Source organism: Chenopodium quinoa, unplaced genomic scaffold (genome assembly GCF_001683475.1).
Source record: "Chenopodium quinoa cultivar QQ74 unplaced genomic scaffold, ASM168347v1, whole genome shotgun sequence".
Taxonomy (NCBI): Eukaryota; Viridiplantae; Streptophyta; class Magnoliopsida; order Caryophyllales; family Amaranthaceae; genus Chenopodium; species Chenopodium quinoa.
Window position 1 is genome coordinate 6,619,793 of NW_018744633.1, and position 19,056 is coordinate 6,638,848.

The following is a 19,056-nucleotide window of genomic DNA, read 5'->3' on the forward strand; positions in this document are numbered from 1 at the left end:
ATGTATCTAACTCATTTAAACAAATTTTTTAAAAAAAATATAACCATTTGAACAATGAATTGTATCAATATTATTATTATTATTATTATTATTATAATTAATTATTGATTATTATTATTATTATTATTTATTGATTATTATTATTATTATTATTTATTGATTATTATTATTATTATTATTGTTATTATTATTATTATTATTTATTGATTATTATTATTATTATAATTATTATTATTATTATTATTATTATTGTCGTTGTAATAAGAACTTAAAAGAATGAAATTTGGCTTTATATCATTAGCAATATCATTAGACATAAATTAAGAGCTGAACTGAACTGAACTGAACTGAATTTCAACGGAAGAGAACAGACCATAACTATCTCTTCAAAAAATTTTAAAAAAATAATAATAAAAAATAAAATAAAAATAAAATAAAATGGGGGAGTATTATTAGTATTTTTTTTAAAGAAGGGGGAGTATTACTATAACAAATTAAATCTTGTTCATTTCTGAGATCACTTGTATTTTCTTCGAGCAATTTTCCACAATAATGCTAGAATAAAAATAAATTCCCTTTATGCATCGATTTGGAAACTAATTCCCTAGATACCATCCATGTAGGATCGGCGTTGGGTGTGATTTTTTTCACCTTAAAACCGCTAATGACAATAGCGGTTATAGCTTTAAAACCGCTACTATCATTAGTAAAAGAGACCGCTTATTTCAATAAACAGGTCTCTTTTCTTCTTTCACTTTTTTAAAAAGGTAAGGAGGCAAAGAGACCTAACAATAAAAAAGGAGGTCTCTTTTCTGAAACTATGTCTTAGCCAACACCAGAAAAGAGAACGCCCACATTATTACTGTTAAGTTCAAAGAGACCTAATTTCATTAATAACTGGTCTCTTTGCTTTTTTTTTAAAAAAAAAAAATACCAAAACCGCCAATATTGCTAGCGGTTTTATCCAAACCAAATACCAATCCTACATGGACGATATTTTGGGAATTTGTTTTTAAATGAGTGTATAGTGGGAATTTATTTTTGTTTTAACATTATTGAGTGAAATTGCTCTATTTTCTTCCTTATAAAAAAATACACATTCAACAAAGGGGGGAATTGAAGAAGGAGGTCGAAGGTTGCGAGAAGTTCAAGGATGATGATGATTCCTTCTAAAGCTTCTGCTTTCTTCTTTAATGCCGGTATTTCTCTTTCCCCTTCTTTTCTTTCCCATTTTCGACTGTTTTCTTCTTCCCAACATCGTCAACTGTTTCTAACTTCAATTACTCAACAATCCAAATTAGGGTTTTCCGATCTTAAAACCCCCTTTTTTCTATATAATCAAATGATTAATTTGCGCCCTCTTCCTTCTGTCATGTATTTCAATCAGTTATTTACTGCTATTGTTAAATTGAAGCGCTTTAATCCACATTCCACCATTATCTCTCTCTTCCGGCAGCTTGAATTGTTTGGTATTAAACCCAATATGCATTCCATTGGTATTCTTGCCAATTGCTACTGTCATCTGGGCAGAGTTGATTTCGGCTTTTCTCTACTTGGTAAAATCATTAAGCTTGGTCATCCCCTTGATTCTGTCATTTTTAACACCTTAATTAATGGCAATATTCACTCTGATAAGCTTCCCCAAGCTGCTCATTTGTTGAATCAAATTCTCAAGCTTGGTTTCCAACCCGACTTAATTATGTATAGTACTATTGTCAAAGGCCTTTGTAGGATCGGCGACAATGCGTCTGCTCTCGCTTTTCTTAACAAAATGCAATCTAGATCTCATTTTAAGCCTGACATTGTTTTATACAGCACTATTATCGATAGTCTTTGTAAGGACAGGTTGTTACAACAGGCCTTAGCTCTGTTCTCCTCTATGAAAATTGAGGGCATTAAACCCAATGTTGTCACTTATACTTCTTTGATTCGAGGCCTCTACAATTCCGGCTTTGGGGATGAGGCTCAGCGTGTGCTGACCGAGATGTTAGACAGCAACATAGCACCAAATGTTAAGACCTACAGCATGCTGGTTGACATGTTTTGTAAAGATGGCTGTGTTGATCAAGCACAGTCCATTCTAAAGCACATGATTGAGAAAGGTGCGACTCCTAACATCATTACTTATAATGCGTTACTGGATGGATACTGTTTGCGTGGTCAGATGGAAGATGCAGAGAACCTACTTCATCTCATGGCTGAAAATGGTTGGGAGCCTAATCTTGTCAGTTTTAATACTATGTTGAATGGATATTGCAAAGCTAAAAAAGTTGACAAGGCCCTTAACATTTTCCAAGAGATATTTCGGAAAGATATAACACCTAATGTTGTTACCTATAGCACTCTTATTGATGGACTGTGCAAAGCCAATAGACTCCCATCTGCGCGTAAGCTGTTCAAGGAGATGCGTGCTCTTGGTATTGCTCCAGATGCTGTCACCTATGCCTCCTTGCTTGACAGTCTTTGCAAAAGTGGCCGGCGTGACGAGGCAGTGAAATTACTCGAAGATATGGAGGATAATGGTGTTAAGCCCAGAATTTTCATCTACAATATCCTGATGAACAACTTGTGTGAGGCTGGACAACTTGAAGATACGGCAAATTTCTTCTCCGATCTCGTATCAAAGGGTCTGCAACCTAATATTAGAACATACAATATATTGATCAAAGGCTTCTGCAAGAAAGGGCTCGTGCGTGAAGTTGCTCAAGTGTTGAGGATTATGGAGGAAGATGGTTGCCCTCCTGATGATGTTACCTTTAATACGATTATTGAAGGTTATATATTTAATAATGACTTATCAAATGCATTATACTATCATAATCTTATGGCTGGAAAAGGATTTGAAGCTGATGCACACACTTTATCATTGTTCATTGGCCTCAAACTTAAGTGACTCAAACAAGGACCTGCTACAGAGGTTTATCAGCTAAATTTCAGTTAAAATGTATGCAAAGATTTTGGACTTTGGTTATTAGAGTGTTTTTCTAAGAATTGTATCTATGAACCTCCTGATTGTATTTTCAGTTAAAAAATTGTAAGAAGCATCATCTTGATTTTAATATTCTTTGTACCTTCTGTATTGCACTCTTTTCATCATATATAGTTTGATGCCTTCAAGCTTTGATTGCTTTGTTGCCAATTAACCTCAAATTTGACACTCTCTTTTCTTCTGTCCTATGAAGTGTATAATCACAAAGTCGCGATGGGATTTTAACCACATCACCCATCATTTTAACTCTCTTGCAGATGGATGAAAGCTTTATGTAACCCCTGAACTGAAATTCAATATGTTCATTTATGTTATTGATACTCTGAGCTTGAAATTTTCTTTTTTGTGCATGTGGATATCTTTAGTAATAGTATTTATAGTGGTTGATATTGCGGTGCGGTTTGGTCTTAAATGTTTTGCAAAATTGCGGTTTGGTGCGGTCCAGACCGCACTCTGAATAGGGCTGGCAAAAATTGACCCGACCCGAAAACACGACACGAACCCGACCTGAAAATAGCGGGTTAGGGTTGAGGTTTTCGACCCGAAAACTTAAATGGGTTGACACGAACCCGACCTGAAATTTAAATGGGTTAGGTTAAGGTTGAAAATCCCAACCCGAAATTGACCCATATAACCCGAAAAAAATAAAATAAAAAGCCTAAATAGATCATCATACCAGCCCAAATTCAAAATGAGCCCACCTACTAACATAAAAAACCCTAACTCCTCAATTCTTTCTCACTTTCACTCAGCCGTTCTTATTCTCCTCCATTCTCTCTCTTAAATTTTCTCTCTCTTCATTCCCTAAAATCTTCTCCAACCTTTTTTTAAACCCTTAATTTCTATTTAATCCTTGGAATTCTTTTCATCAATCTACACTTCCTTGCGTTATCTCAATCTCTCCTTCATCAATCCAAGGTTGTGTTAATCCTTCGGCGTTTTTCCACCACCATCACATCACGCTTTCTATGCTTCATCAGCCTCCTTCGGCGTTTTATGTTCTTTCTATACTTTCTACCGCTCGATCGATCTAACAACAGCAGGCTGCAAGCATCAACCTCATCGTCATCAAACAATATCTAGATGATATTTCCGCAAATCATTGAAATTGGAGAAACGTTTATGTTTTTTTAGTTTTAGATCTTATGTAATGTAATTTAATTTGGTATTTTATTATCTAATTAAGACTCTTTCTAGAAGGGCAGCTGTTATATGTTTATGATCTACATTTTTAATTTGTAGATGGTATCAATTTGATTATTTATCAATGATTTTCTTTATAAAATTAAGATGTTAATATTTAAAATTGAAATGGGAAATATTAGATCTGAAAATTAAAGTAAATTCAAAATCGAAAAGAATGATTTTTAAAAAAAAAAAATCAGGTCAGATTCGGGTTGACCCGAACCCGAAAAAATCAGGTTAGGGTTGAGCTTTTTGACCCGAAAAGTTAAATGGGTCAGGTTCAGGTCAGGGGTATTCAACCCGAAATTGAATTGACCCGAACACGAACCCGACCTGACCTGATCCGTTTGCCAGCCCTAACTCTGAATAGCTCTACCTTACACTTTCTTTCTTTTTCTTACCTTATTAAAAAAAAATAGATAGATCCAATGAGAAAATATAAAAATAAATGCATAAATGTTAAAAGTCGTGAGGGTTGAGATTCGGTAGGGTCCTTCTCCTTAGCTTAAAAATATTACAAAAAATCATTTACCTATAATTTCACTTGATTTTTTATTACAAAAACTTTTGTATACATTCGGTTCACACTAATATTAGTGTACATCGAGCAGTATAAGGGTAACTTTAAGCCAATTTAGGGTAACTTTATCGAACATAATACAAGTATGTTTTTTTTAATAGAAAAGAAAAGTTTTATAAGGATAATAAAATTACTTTCTTCCTTAAAAGAAAAAAATTACTTTCAAATTTTCAACACTAAGGCCCTGTTCTTTTCACCTTAAAAAAAATAATATTAAGTAAAAATAATTTCAGTTTAGTAAAAATAAGTTTAGTTTAGTAAAAATAAGTTCAGTTCAGTAAAAATAATTTCAGTTCAGTTAAAATAAGTTCAGTTTAGTAAAATTTAGTTTTCTTAAAGAAGAATTATAGTAGAAAATCAATAAAAATAATTTAAGTTAAGTAAAAATAATATAAGTCCAGTAAAAATAATTTCAGTTCAGTAAAATTAAGTTCAGTTCAGTAAAAATAAGTTCAGTTCAATAAAAATAATTTCAGTTCAGCAAAATTAAGGTGAATCAAACAGGGCCTTAATAATTGAATTTTAGTCCTTTTAAACGTGATTTCTTAACAAATAAAGCATAGATTATTTTTATATTTTAGTCCTTTTTATTCATTTCATTTGTGTTTTTATTATAGTAACACTTTTTTAGTTTGGTTTGTGGTTTGGTGCGGTCCAGACCGCACTCTGAATAGCCCTACCTTACGCTTTCCCTCTTTTTCTTACCTTAATCCAATGAGAACATATAAAAATAAATCAATAAATGTTAAAGTCGTGAGGGTTGAGGTTCGGTAGGGTCCTTCTCCTTAGCTTAAAAATATTACAAAAAATTATTTATTGATAATTTCACTTGGATTTTTTATTACAAAAACTTTTGTATACATCCGGTTCACACTAACATTAGTGTACATCGAGCAGTATAAGTATAACGACTACCTAGGATCGGGAGGGAAGTTCTAACCACTTGAGCTATCCCTCACTCTCTTGAATATAATATAATTTTTTCTTTTTAAAATAGAAAAGATAAGTTTTATAAGGGTAATAAAATTACTTTCAAATTTTCAACACTAATAATTGAATTTTAGTGCTTTTAAATGTGATTCTTAACAAATAAAGCATAGATTATTTTTATATTTTAGTCATTTTTATTCATTTCATGAATAACTTTGTGTTTTTATTACGGGTAATACCTTTTTTTTTTTTTTTTTAAGGAATTACTGGTAATACTTCTACGAGTCTATTTTAGTTTGTGTAAAAATAAAGAGTTTCGAAACGCCTAAAAACCCAAATCATTTCCTCTCTTCTACCCTCCCTCCCCTTCTCCACTCTCTCTCCTCTGCACTTTCCGACGAACCCAAATTTCGCGACGATGATCAGCGTCGATGAATCGAAAGCGTTGTTTTCGCTTCTGAATTCAGAACAAAGGTCTTTCGATGAAGTTATGGCGGATTTCACCTCGAAATTCCCTTCATTTCTCCATTTCAGGATATGCACTGCTCTCGCCACACTTATCGAGGTATATATATATGTGTATTGTATTCATCCTATTCTTGATTTTCTATAGATTGAGCTTAATTTGATTTAGATTTTCGAAGTTTTTTACTAGGGTTTATTGTACTTTTCTTGGAACTGGAATTGTTGAACTTCTTTAGGGTTTGGATGATTTCTTCAACTTGTTTAGGATTTGGATGAGCAATTGAACTTATTTAGGGTTTTGATGAATTTTTGGTGAAATGGATGTATTTTGAATGTTAGGATTTGGTGCGATTTTGAACTGGTGAGTTGAAAAATTAATTGAGATTTTGCAGATATATGTGAATAACAAAGGAAGTAAACTCTTTTCGTCTATAATTGTGCAACTACTGAAGACATTTTGATCTCGGGTTTTAATTGTGTAAATAAGTTTATTTATTTTTCCAAATAAGGTGTGATGGTAATTCTCTCTACAATGATGGGTCGAAGATGTCGAATTTCAGCTAGTTTGTTTCTGTGCTCGAGTGTGATGGCGTGGTGTGCACAGTGTGTGGTATAATTGACAAGCATTGGGATGTCGAGTGTCATTTCAAACTTGAAGGATAACCTTTGCTTGAAGCTATTCATATGTTTTGTGATCCTAGGGCCCATATTCTGTATTAAATTGTTTTTCCCTTACTTTTATGTTATTCATCATTTGCTTGCATTATGCAAAGGTGTTCATCGACTCATCGTTCTTCACTGTAGATCAGACAAAAGGGATTCAGCTCAATTATTTAGACTTTCAACAAATCCATGCTTTGCTTCTGTTGCTAGTTAACTTTCACTTTTGTGGTGGAATTCTATATCACAGTTTGGACGTGTGGTATGGAGGCCTAAAGTTATTTCAAGGTTCTGCATTTTATGATCTATGGATTAGAGTGGAACTTTTGTGGTTTCTTAGATGGCCTTTTTTTCCATGTATAGTTGCATGATTTGTTATTACTCATATTTATCTGTCATTCATTGCCACCACTAATTTTGATTGTAATGCGCCTCATTTACTTGGGATTTGCTCAACTATTAAACTCACTTGTCTTGATGATTTTGTTATTGTAGGACAAACCCATGCTTCTTTCGAGTCAACGTCTATACGCATTCTGTATACTCTATCAGGCATATTCTTCTCAGCAATCTTCAGAAAATCCGTTTATTTCCCTTTTGGTCAATGTAAGTTTTTGTGATTCTCCTTTTCAAAGTATGTCTTGAATCTAGTTATCAGTCTAGTTGATATAAAACACTTTTATTTAAGGCTAAGAGACAGCTTATGTATCAGACTAGCTTTTGACACTATGTGCTAGTTTTTCTTTCTTTGGTTGATTGATTTTAAGTATTACTATGGAAAATTGGCAATATAAATGAGTTTATATTGCCCTTTTCCTTGTACAGATTCTGAGCAGTATTAAGCTGTGTAACAGTGTAGTTATTGTCTTTATTAAGCTCCCTCACATTTGCAAGGATATGCTTTATCTTCTGCCTACTAGTACCTGGAGGTTGGTTAGGAGAAAATAAGGCTTTTACTATAGTGCCTTGAGATTGTCTTGCATTGTAAGGCTTTTGAACTTACTGCAATTGTGATATTAGACTGCGATAGGCTGAAAGTTGCAAAACATCTGTATTGCCCCCTAAAAGTGGTTCATTTAATAGTTTTTGCAACTGCAACAGATGTGGAAACCCTAACTCAAAACATGAATACATGATTCCATGTTGCTACTGATTTGAGATAGTAAACCTTTTTTTTTTCTTGTGCCAACTGTTTATCTAAGGATGTCAACTTTAAAGCTGTACAGTTGCAACTTTCATCCTACCGCAGTCTAATATAAACTGTAAAGGTTTTGAACTTACTGCAATTGTTATATTAGACTGCGACAGGCTGAAAGTTGCAAAACATCTTTTTTTGCCTCTGAAAGCGGTTCATTTTATTGTTTTTGCAACTGCATCGGATGTGGAAACCCTTACTTAAACACATGAATACATGATTCCGTGTTGCTACTAATTTGAGAAACAGTAAGCCACCTTTTCTTGTGTCAACTGTTTATCTAAGGACGTCAAATTTCATTAGGAGTCGTACCTATTAATTTATCAAAAGAATTGTTAGCAATATTTTCCTTTTGCTTACAGTTCACACCATTTTGCCTTGACTTGTAATGTTATTGTTTTTGATTGTCTTTAAATGGTGCTGCCAGTGCCAGCTATTAACCTTTGTTCCATGAGTTGGTACCTTATATATATCATTTTTGCACAAATAACTGAAAGAAAGGTGCTCATTTTTTGAGGAATTGCTATACCAGACTTATGACCTGCAAGCTTTTCTTGATCTGATCTTAAGATCAGGGACTAAATTGTTTAAGAAATTCAGATGTGATACACTTCTGTGACAAATTCATGCAACTATTTTGGTTGCCGTCTCTCTATGGCTCTATGGATTTTTTTTTTTTTTTTTTTTTTTTTTTTTTTTTTTTTTTTTTAAGCTTTGGTTGACTTAGGGATTAGTATATTAATGTAAATCTGCAAAATTATTCATGTGACTGGTGACTTCCTCATCCTCTTGGGTTAGATTGTTTTAAGTCTAAGCAATATGCAGGCTACTGATTCTGATATTATTTGCACCTGTGATATTGTTACTTTCGAGTAGGATATTTTCCATTCACTCTTTGGTCTTCTTGGCATGAATTTCTGAAAGCAATTTTACTCCAATCTATTTTTGTGTAGTGTGAATTTGCAGTTAGCTCATCTATAATTTACTTTACTTTGTGCTACTAAATGTTTCCACCTTTCCCCCTCTTTTTTTTTTCCCAGATTGCATCTGAAGAAGAAGGTACCAAATATGAGAGGGCACTGATTCTCCACTTGTTGGGATCAGCTGGCAACGAGATTAACAAGGAGGTATTTTTAAATTATTAATCCTCTTCTTTTAGCATTTTGAGCTTGTTTTTAGCTCCTTAGCTATGAGTTGTGCTAGATAAATGAATAATGGTCCAGTGCATTAATCCTAAATATTTTCCTTTTAGTGATGCATTTACGATTTGGTTCATTGATGCAGGTTCTCAAACAATCCGCATCAGACTATATTAAAGGCTTTGATCCTTCATTTATTGTAAGTTTGAAAAGTTATACAATTAGGATCTTGTACTATTTATAGCTTAAATACATATTACCTGACATGTGATATCATTGAGATGCAATAACAAAGTCAAGCTACTGATTATAGCATTTTAACTTGTATCTTCTAATTGTTGATGAAATGTGTATTTGCTCCTTTCCTCTTCCAGACTTTCCCAGCTCGTGAACAGTTGCAAGAGCAATTTTGCAATAAAGTTCTTCCAGAGCCTTTTAACTGCCTATTTAAGAATGCTTCTGTCAAAAATGTGATTCCAGATCCAGATGTGCCACCTCAATGTGATGCAACTTCAGAGGAGTATAGCTTCTTGCCTTATTAGCATTGTTAATATCTTGAACTTGATACTCAGTTTGTTTGTCAAAATTTCCTTCGTGTCCTACTTATTCATGGATTCTTTTGTCAGATTTGACCTCCAACCTGGAGCCAAACCCAAAATAGGATCTGGTAATAGAGATGAAACAATAACTGGGCTATTACAAAATCTATCTCTAGAGGGGCTAGAACCTAAGTGGATGAGGCCCCTTCCACCAAGGTTTCCTCTTCAAGATGGGGAGGTTAGACCCTCAGTTTATTGAATTTGTTGGGGGTACCATTTATATGTTGTTGGACTTAACCTGTTTAAGCCCTTTACAGCTGGTTTGGCTCAACCCTGACAATAATCATGAGCTTTTATGGGATTATGGCATGTGTGCGGATACAAGTAGAGGAGCAGCTGTGAGAGATTTGATTGCAAAGGCTTTGAAAGGTCCACTTGCTCCTACGCAACAAGAGGTGCTTGATTATATAACTGAACTCTGACGGTGATAAAATGTTGTACAGTTTAGGTTTAGCATCCTTTTTGTGTCCTATTTATTGGACTATTTGCAAAATGTTTGATTTGTTGTATAGTTTTATGGTTGTTGTCAATTGTAATTTATCTTCCTTATCAATATTGTACTCAATACAGATCCATCTAGATTTCTAAAAATTATAGATCAAAATTATGGTTGAACAATTACTTGATTGTTCTGTATTGTGCCGTATTATATTTGTTGTTTTCCTTTATCCTTAAATGCTACTTACCATACACTATCTAGCATTGAAGGTGATCTCAGCAAACAAGAAAGGTTTTGTTGTCTGTAATGGAAATTTGAATTTATTTATTTTTTGGTACGTTGAACATGCAAGCAGTTACATTTTTAACCTCTTTAAGCTTGTGCACTTTTCTGTTCTCACTTATAAATGTTCTTTGTGAGTTATGAGTGAGTCAGCGCTCTAAAGTATATGTATTAAGTCTAAAGTTTCTATTTTTATTTAACTTTATAATTAATATTCCTCTAATCCTTCACTCATTATCTTCTTTTCCTTTTGGTTAGCAAGTTCTGGTGGAATTGGCAAGTGATCCTAAGCTGGTCTATCACTGTGGATTGACTCCAAGAAAGCTTCCTGTAATTAATTTTATGATTTGTCTTCATGCTTTAATGCAATGGTTATTACATTGATGCTAATAGGGAATTGTATCTTGCTTTTCAGGAATTGGTGGAAAACAATCCCCTCATAGCAGTTGAAGTTCTTATCAAGCTGATGAATTCACCAGAAATTTCAGAGTGCGTCTTCTTAATTTTGTTATTGTCTACTATCTTCCCCATCCGAACTCCACCTCCTGATTTTTTCCTTCTTTTGATTTCTTTCACTTCTTGGTTGAACGCAGCTATTTCACAGTTCTTGTCAACATGGATATGAGTCTACATTCTATGGAAGTTGTAAACAGGCTTACAACAGCAGTGGACCTTCCTACTGAATTTGTGCATATGTACATAACAAATTGCATATCCTCTTGTGAAAACATCAAGGTTAATTCCTTCACCTTTCTGTCAGATGTGTGTCTCTGCTTTTGGATGAACACTTATAAATGCCACTTTCTTTGAGAATTATAATTCTCTTGGTCCCTGGAAGTTCTGCTATCAATTTTTTTTATAAATGAAGGCATGATGGTTTTATACTAGAGCTAGTTATTTGCTAAAATTATTTCCTTATGACTTACTTTTTTGTGCGTAATTAAGGAATTGTTGATTCTGGTTGGATCTGTTTCTTTGTAAATTGGGTGACCTGGTTGGTTTATAGGCGTCGAGCTAAACAATCAAAATATAGTTGTGAATCTTGGTCATTTTTGTCTGCATATGCAAAAGCTTCTTTATGGCTTTGCTGCTGCATTGAGCAACATTTATCAAATATTGTCTTAAAAGCTAGAAGTGTATAAATTTGATACCTTGTGTTCAATTAAATTTATTCGTAGAAGCAAGGTGGTTTATCAAAACCTTACTGTTTTCCATATTGTGACTGAAGCTATTAAATACTCTGTAATAAGTTCATATCATTTTAGCATGATGCATGATATAGGCCAAACCAGCTAACTATGATCTCGAGGTCAGTTCTATGTTGGAAGTGGCTTTAGTGTGAATGAATGGTTGTGCATGCAAACTCAAGGCACTTTTTGGTAACCTTTGAATTGATTCACGTGGATTGTGAATAAAACCATAAATTGTGTCACTAATGTGATGAATAATTGCGTGGGCTCAGGTCTGTGTATTGGTATTTACTTGTTGGGCTGATTTAATCAGCACTCCTGAGGTTGTATTGAAAGGGTCTACCTTGTATTTTCTTTAGGTCTTTCATGCTTTGAAAAATACTTCTTCCATAATTTAACAATTGCCCAATTGCCTTATAAGAAAGTGAAACAGATATTGCAGCTTTTCCTTTAGAGCAATTCCAACATCTTTCATACTACAAATTACCCAATATACCCTTACGGATATTTCCAAAGCTCCTCATTTTTATGGGTTTTTGAGTTATACGCATGGTTTTTGTGGTTCCTCTCAACATTTACCCACTTAATTAATTTTATGCCTTTCTCGTGTTGCAATGTAGCTAGAGTGGAGGAAGTATCGTACTATGGTTCTAGTATTCATTACTTCATTTCTTAATCTTCTTCATACTTTTTTTTAGTGTCTTGGAATCTTCTTCAGTCTTATTTTTTGTATTAAGACAACATTTCAAATAACTTGTTCCTCTTCTCTTTTCATCACATCTACACGAAATTTCTCTGTCCCAACACACTCTCTCTGTAGACAATTGAAGGATAGAAGGATATGCACTATATAATGAAATTCACAAATGGTAGCATGTGTTTTCCTGTTAGCAGAAAAGGTAAATGTATTGTTTCCGAGTTCTGAGTAGTCAAATTTATTTTTATAAAAATTGGCATTAGTAGATGGTTTAGTTCTTTTTAAACCAATCATATTTATTTGAAATGGTTTTACCATCTTCTGAACCTGAGTACAAATGCTAGCCATATAAGTGCATTGTCGTTTGTCGATCCTGTGTGTGGGTGTGTCTGTGTTTCATGCACTACTATGCTACGACCTTGCCCTATATACGCTTTACTTGTCACAATGCCTTGTGGTCTGCAAAGATTAGCTGAACTTTTTTTTTTTTTTTTTTTTTTTTTTTGGGGGGGGGGGGTTTATTGATTTACCTCCTGTTCTGTTCTATTCCTCTATAATATAGATTTGTAATCATTGCTGAGATGGAAAAGAATAAGCCTTTGTCCCTCTTGATTTGGAATGTACCGTATCAATTCTATGCTGATTTTACCTTAAAACATATTGAACCCTGTTCTATTGTTATATTTGTCGATCCTCTCCTTCTCCCCAGTGCCTTCTGTTTTCTTTTGGGGTAGTGAGTAATTTGGCAGATAAAGTGCCCTTACTGATGCCGGCATCAGTCGTGGTATTTTTTGTGATCAATCCAACTTGCCTCTTTTTTTTTTAGTACTGCTCATGGTATTTTTTGTGATCGATCCAACTTGCCTCTTTTTTTTTTTTTTTTTTTTTTTTTTTTTTTTTTTTTTTTTTAAGTACTGCTACCAATTGTTCCATTTCAGAAAATGAATATCTGAGATTGGCTATTTGCTGTACAGGACAAATATATGCAGAACAGGCTTGTCAGACTTGTATGCGTCTTCTTACAGAGCTTAATACGTAATAAGATTATCAATGGTGTGTCCATCTTCTACCTCACTGCAATTTTGCACTCGTCTTGCAAGTTACTTGTATAGGCCTCACCCCTGTTTTCATGCTGAATGATTTATATTTGCATATTTATGTGCAAGTGCTACCCTATTTTACGCATTTCTCACCTAATTCTTGCGTAAAAAAAATGATTCAAAAATAACTCCTGCATTGGGCCACACATAGAATCATGGAAGAGGTGTGCTGCTTGACAAACATTTCATAAACTTTGGGAGAAAATGTTAGTTCATCTAGGACCTTGATGAACAATTTTGTGATTTGTGGGAAAATTTCGCCACTGTGCATGGAAACTGATACTTCGCAGATTTGCTTCAAGGCGTATGATTTTGTTAACATAATGCAATAAAACTTTTATCTGAAAGTAATTCTTCCCTTTATTTTTTAAGGGACAATGAAATAATAAATTCTTTATTATTGAAATCTAGATCTTTCTGTTTCTCTGTTTTTCTTCCTTCAGACAGAATCTTCGAAACAGCCAATTCATAAAAGTAAAGACACTTTCCACTTTTACCCATTTTGTTTGCTGACCTTCTGATGCTTTTAAAATAATATATTTCGTATTTTTTTAGTAATACAGTGTTATCTTCTTATTTACACAAGGGAAGGGAAATGTAAGGAGGTTATTGTGAAAGATGATAATGTAATATTATCTGTACTCAAATTTAAACTTGTTCTCCTGCTGATTAGTCCCATATTATACTTCACATTTGGGTTGGGCACATAGATAGTTGTTGACTGTTAAAACATCGGAAGTGACAAAAGGGAAAATAAGGTATGATAAAGTGTTTGGATAGAAAGAAAAAGATTAAAGATAGTTTGTGGTTGATAGATATATAAAGATAAAAGAGAAAGTGTCAGGATAGGCTGAGAGTGAAGATGAGAGAATTATATTTACTTTTAGATACTTAACTTGACAGGAAGCCCTCAAAAAAAAAAAAAAAAAAAAAAAAAAACAAAACAAAACAAAAAACTTGACAGGAAAAGTGAAGTTTAATTTGGTATTTCTTTGATTGGCAAGTATGAAGTTATTATGGTAACTGGTGATAGAATTATAGAAGTGAGTATCGAAGGGTATGGCTGTATTAGACCCTAAGAAGGCTTCAGATTGGGTAAATATGCAATTGCATGGTAGTTTTGTGGTGGGAGGGAATTTAAACTGGCAATCCTGAATTCACAGAGGGGAAATGCTGATAATTCTTCCTGTGATTTATTTTGCAGTTCAAGATCTCTTTATCGAAGTTCAGGCCTTCTGTATTGAGTTCTCCCGGATAAGAGAAGCTGCTGGTTTGTTCAGGTTACTCAAAACCTTAGAGTGATCTACGGAAGGTTAAGTGAAGTTATTTCATTGCAATTTATCATCTTGACCATCAATCCGAATTTTGTTTGATCATTCTTGTATATACTGACATTACCCCTCATAGAGGTTCTTTGGTCGTTGTATCCTTATCCCGATAGGCACAGGATTTTTGTTGTAAAGAGTTTAGAGCAAGAACTGTTGTATTTCAAGCTTATCTTTAGTTATACTGGAGAAATTGGCAATGCCAAATCATATTTTTTTGGCCTGCCATTGTTCCTAGGCGAGGTTTGGAATGACATCATTGCAGTTAAGATCTCAAAGATATGATTTTCCACTGTTTCTCCATTGCCCCATCTTGCCAACTTTAGTCTAAAATTTGGGGTTTTTATATTGAAATTATCCCCTCTAATAAAAGCCTCGGATACTTTCTTCTCTTCAAAGGATTGGCAATCAACCATAATGCAAAGCATTTTGGTCATTTGATTAAATGTAGAAGGTATCTTTTTCTATATAATTACGAGTATTCTGATTTTCGTTTGTAAGGTTGAACAATTGAAGTTCCTCCTCTAGATGGTTAGAAAACTTAAGTTTTACATGCATTTTTATATACATTAGTTTTTTTGTTTTGTTTTTTTTTTTTTCTTTTTTTTTTTTTTTTTTTCTTTTTTTCTTTTTCTTTTCCTTTTATTCCTCTTTAGGACCACAATTGCTTAGTAGGTTCACCTATTTCCCATTATCAACTTTTCTTCCCTTCAATTCTCCCATTTTTCTCTACTACTATTGTGGGCTTGTGGCCACTATCTCATTATTCTCTGTAACAATTATCCTTGGGACATTGGACATCGCTAACCATTGTCACTTCCCCTTAATAATATCTCATTTGCTAAGCTCAATTTTAATCTTTGATATACTTTTGCCATTTTTATTTAGATGACACGTTTAATTTAGGCACATATTTTAAAGAGAGGGAAAAGGATGTTAGCATGGGTATATCATGTACTTTTTTAGCTTATTTTATTAAATTTGTAGTGGGGCAAAAAAATTAAAAAAAAAAAAAAAAAACCTTCTCAAAAAGGATTATTTTATAATGTATCAGTAAAATTGTGATTTTTTTTTTTTTTTTTTTTGACACAAGGGAAAATGTATAATTAGATAAACCCCTCTTCAAAAAAAAAAAAAAAGAAAATAATAATAATAATAATAATTAGATAAACCCAAAACATTTAATACAATAACATTAATTTCTTTTAATTAATTAAACCATAGAAGATTAGAAGTTTGTACTTTGCTGGTTAGTACTTTGGAAAATGCTATACGTATCGCTTAGGGCTACATTTAAGCATTAAAAACACTCTTAAAAATTATTTAATTTAGAAAATCATGACAAAAACACACTAATTACACCGAGATAGCCCTAATTAGTGTATTTTTATCATAAATTTCAAATTTTATACTCCGTATAATTTTTAGGAGTGTTTTTAGTGCTTATACATAGCTCCAAGGGCTATGTATATCATTACCCTAATACTTTTTTTTTTTTTTGAGGGAAATTACCCTAATACTTAATAGTGTAGTATTCAAAAGTTGTCATTTTAGGAAGCAAGAGGAGGTAAAAAAAAAAAAAAAAAAAAAAAAAAAAAAAAAAAAAAAAAAAAAAAAAAACTTAAAGAAAATACAGTAAAAAAACTAATAACATTACAATTTTCCATTCTCTATTTTTTTTCCCCTTTTTAATTCCCGTTCTTATATTCGATCCGATCCTTTTCTTTTATCTGAAGCAAACAATTTTATTTTAAGTTCAGTTTGGTTGTATCGAAAAATTTGAGTTTTTCATTATTTTGGTTGGGTGCTTTAAACATTGTACTATCTGGTGTGACAAAGGCTTCTTTTTTTTTTTTTTTCATTTTTTTTTTAACAAGGAGTCAAGGACAAAGGGTTCTTGGAAGACGATGCAAGAAGCCAAGAAGCCAATAATTGAACATGCATGACAAATGAGAAATCAATTGAATCCCAAGTAAAAACTGAGATTTTATACTCGGTGATCATAATAGACGAGATTTAAATTCTTAGGCATCACCTAAAACTAACGTATATTAATTTTAAAACTAACCTAGTCAACATTTATATTGATTGGTCCTTTTTTTTTGTTATGAATTTAAGCCTTTTCATTAAGCATTCTTTCCATCACATATTAATAGTTTAGTTTTACTAAATAATGGATCTTGTATTCAATTGCATATTGTATGTTTTGATCGTTAACTTATTATTGGACTCTAAATTACATAAAAGTCGCTCATTAGTTGTGAAGTATCTCATTTGTGATTCTGGCAGTCTGAATCATGTTATATACAGTACGATACACTGCACCCATTGTATACAAGTTTTTTGCATTCTCACACTTATCTAATTAAATGGTTTAGTAGATTTTCTTGTTCCTTGCAATCTTGCTAATAGGTAAAGGGAAATGTATCACCTACATATCATGCAGACCATACTGTACGTTAATCTTCTAAAAAGATTAGGCTACAGAACCCAATTGTCATTTGTCCTATTGTATTTAAGCCAGCCAAAATCCATGAACTATTTTCATCATAATTAAACGTAATAATGTTGGATTAATAATAATGTTCAGATTCATGTATTAGCCACCTTAACAACGGGTACATTCGTTGGTACGGCATGATCATTAATTCATTATTATAGTCCTCTAAAATCTAGGTTTAATTAACATATATAATATAATATTTGTACATTATGGTACATAATGGTACTAATTATTTAATTAATTAAGGACGCATCTAAATCATAATGGATTATGTTCCTAATTATAATAACGATAGATTCTTTTGTACATTATTGTGCGCCTACCCTAAGATTAGACATCATACGTGGGCAATACTATAACTCAAGCTTCTCTTAATTTTTTATAATTTATAGATTAATTAACTCTTGATTTATGGATTTGATCTTAAGCACTAAGTTAACAATGTGTTAGTAATGATCTTCGGATCTTGTGGAAAGCTGTTTTTATTCTATTTTTAAGATTAAGATAAGATATTAAGACCAAATGCCTAAAATGGCTTTGTTTTATAAAGTTATATACTTTGCTTCTTACTACTACTTGATGTTTCCAAAATTATTTGATCAAATTTATTGTGAGACGGGTTACAAAATACAAATCTAAGACGGTTTGATTGTAAACGTAATTTTAGGATAAAATGGGTGTATAATGTATGACAAAGTCACTTTTTCTTCCTTTTGCAAGTATACTCGGTGATCCAAAGCCAATTAAACTCTAACTAATTCAAATTCAACGGGAAAACCATACTATTTTATAAGGTAAAATATTTCTCTTACTAGAAAATCCAAATACTTAGGGTTCGTATGGCATTGCTGTAGTTTTCTGTTTTTTTGTATTCTAAAAGTATAAGAGATGTGTCCCATAATGAATCAAAAATTATATAAACTTATTAAAATTATGATAATTTTGAAAACCGACAACAGAAAAGTGGAAACTCCTTTTTTCTTGTTTTCTGTTTTTGGTTTTCAAAAAAACAGGAAACTGAAAACCAAAATTGATGTCAAACAAGCCCTTATTGATCTCATAAAATTATAAAAGTCATCTCATATTCTACAAATTAAAAAATATGTTTAAAAAATATGTTATGTCTTATTGTGCTCGTATGTCTTAAAGAGTTGAGTATGTAAAGGCACACAATACTCATTAATAGAATAATAATGCTATGTATTTTTATTATATCAAAATACTCCATATATGCTTATTTTCCATGGTGTAAGTAAAGCATTTGAGAGTTTATAATATATATTGGTTACAAAATTTAATTGAAAATTTTATGCATTACAAAAAGAATGCATATTATAATTATATTTTTATTATTTTTAAAATTTCAAATGTAAAACATAATCTATGTATTTTATTTTCCGAAGTGTAACAACAGTAAAAAAAAAAAAAATTGTTCACACCATACACTCGAATGGCATATGTGTTTTGTGACTTTTGTCATAAGTTTCCACATTAAAGTACCAATTTGGCAATTTGATATATGTATTCAATGCTTATTATGTAAACATAGTAATAAAGTTTGTTGTTATTTAATTTGATGAAATTCATTCTTTATGTAACCAAGCATGAGAAATTTAATTAAAACTTTGGTTAAATAAAATAATTAACGTTAAAATATATACCATGAAACTTGAATAAAGATCGAAGCACGCAAAAATTAAATTGTAAGACATAAATGAAGCATATGATCAATCAAATTTCCACCAAGAGTATACTATTATATTCAATTAGTTTCACTA

At 32.3% G+C, this 19,056-nt stretch overlaps 2 protein-coding genes across 2 annotated transcripts; both read left to right on the top strand.

The window, feature by feature from the left end:
• The first annotated feature begins 1,041 nt into the window (after nt 1-1,041).
• LOC110701357 (putative pentatricopeptide repeat-containing protein At1g12700, mitochondrial) lies at nt 1,042-3,139 on the top strand. Its single transcript, XM_021879005.1, has one exon. The coding sequence runs from the start codon at nt 1,154-1,156 to the stop codon at nt 2,891-2,893; it is 1,740 nt and encodes a 579-aa protein (XP_021734697.1). The 5' UTR covers nt 1,042-1,153; the 3' UTR covers nt 2,894-3,139.
• Nucleotides 3,140-5,973: 2,834 nt separating this feature from the next.
• LOC110701358 (CCR4-NOT transcription complex subunit 11-like) lies at nt 5,974-15,173 on the top strand. Its single transcript, XM_021879006.1, has 12 exons — nt 5,974-6,249; nt 7,305-7,415; nt 9,045-9,131; nt 9,289-9,342; nt 9,518-9,663; nt 9,770-9,920; nt 10,000-10,137; nt 10,722-10,793; nt 10,879-10,952; nt 11,057-11,198; nt 13,325-13,403; nt 14,655-15,173. Exons 1-12 carry the CDS (start codon nt 6,103-6,105, stop codon nt 14,750-14,752), a joined length of 1,299 nt encoding a protein of 432 aa, XP_021734698.1. The 5' UTR covers nt 5,974-6,102; the 3' UTR covers nt 14,753-15,173.
• The last annotated feature ends 3,883 nt before the right edge of the window (nt 15,174-19,056 follow it).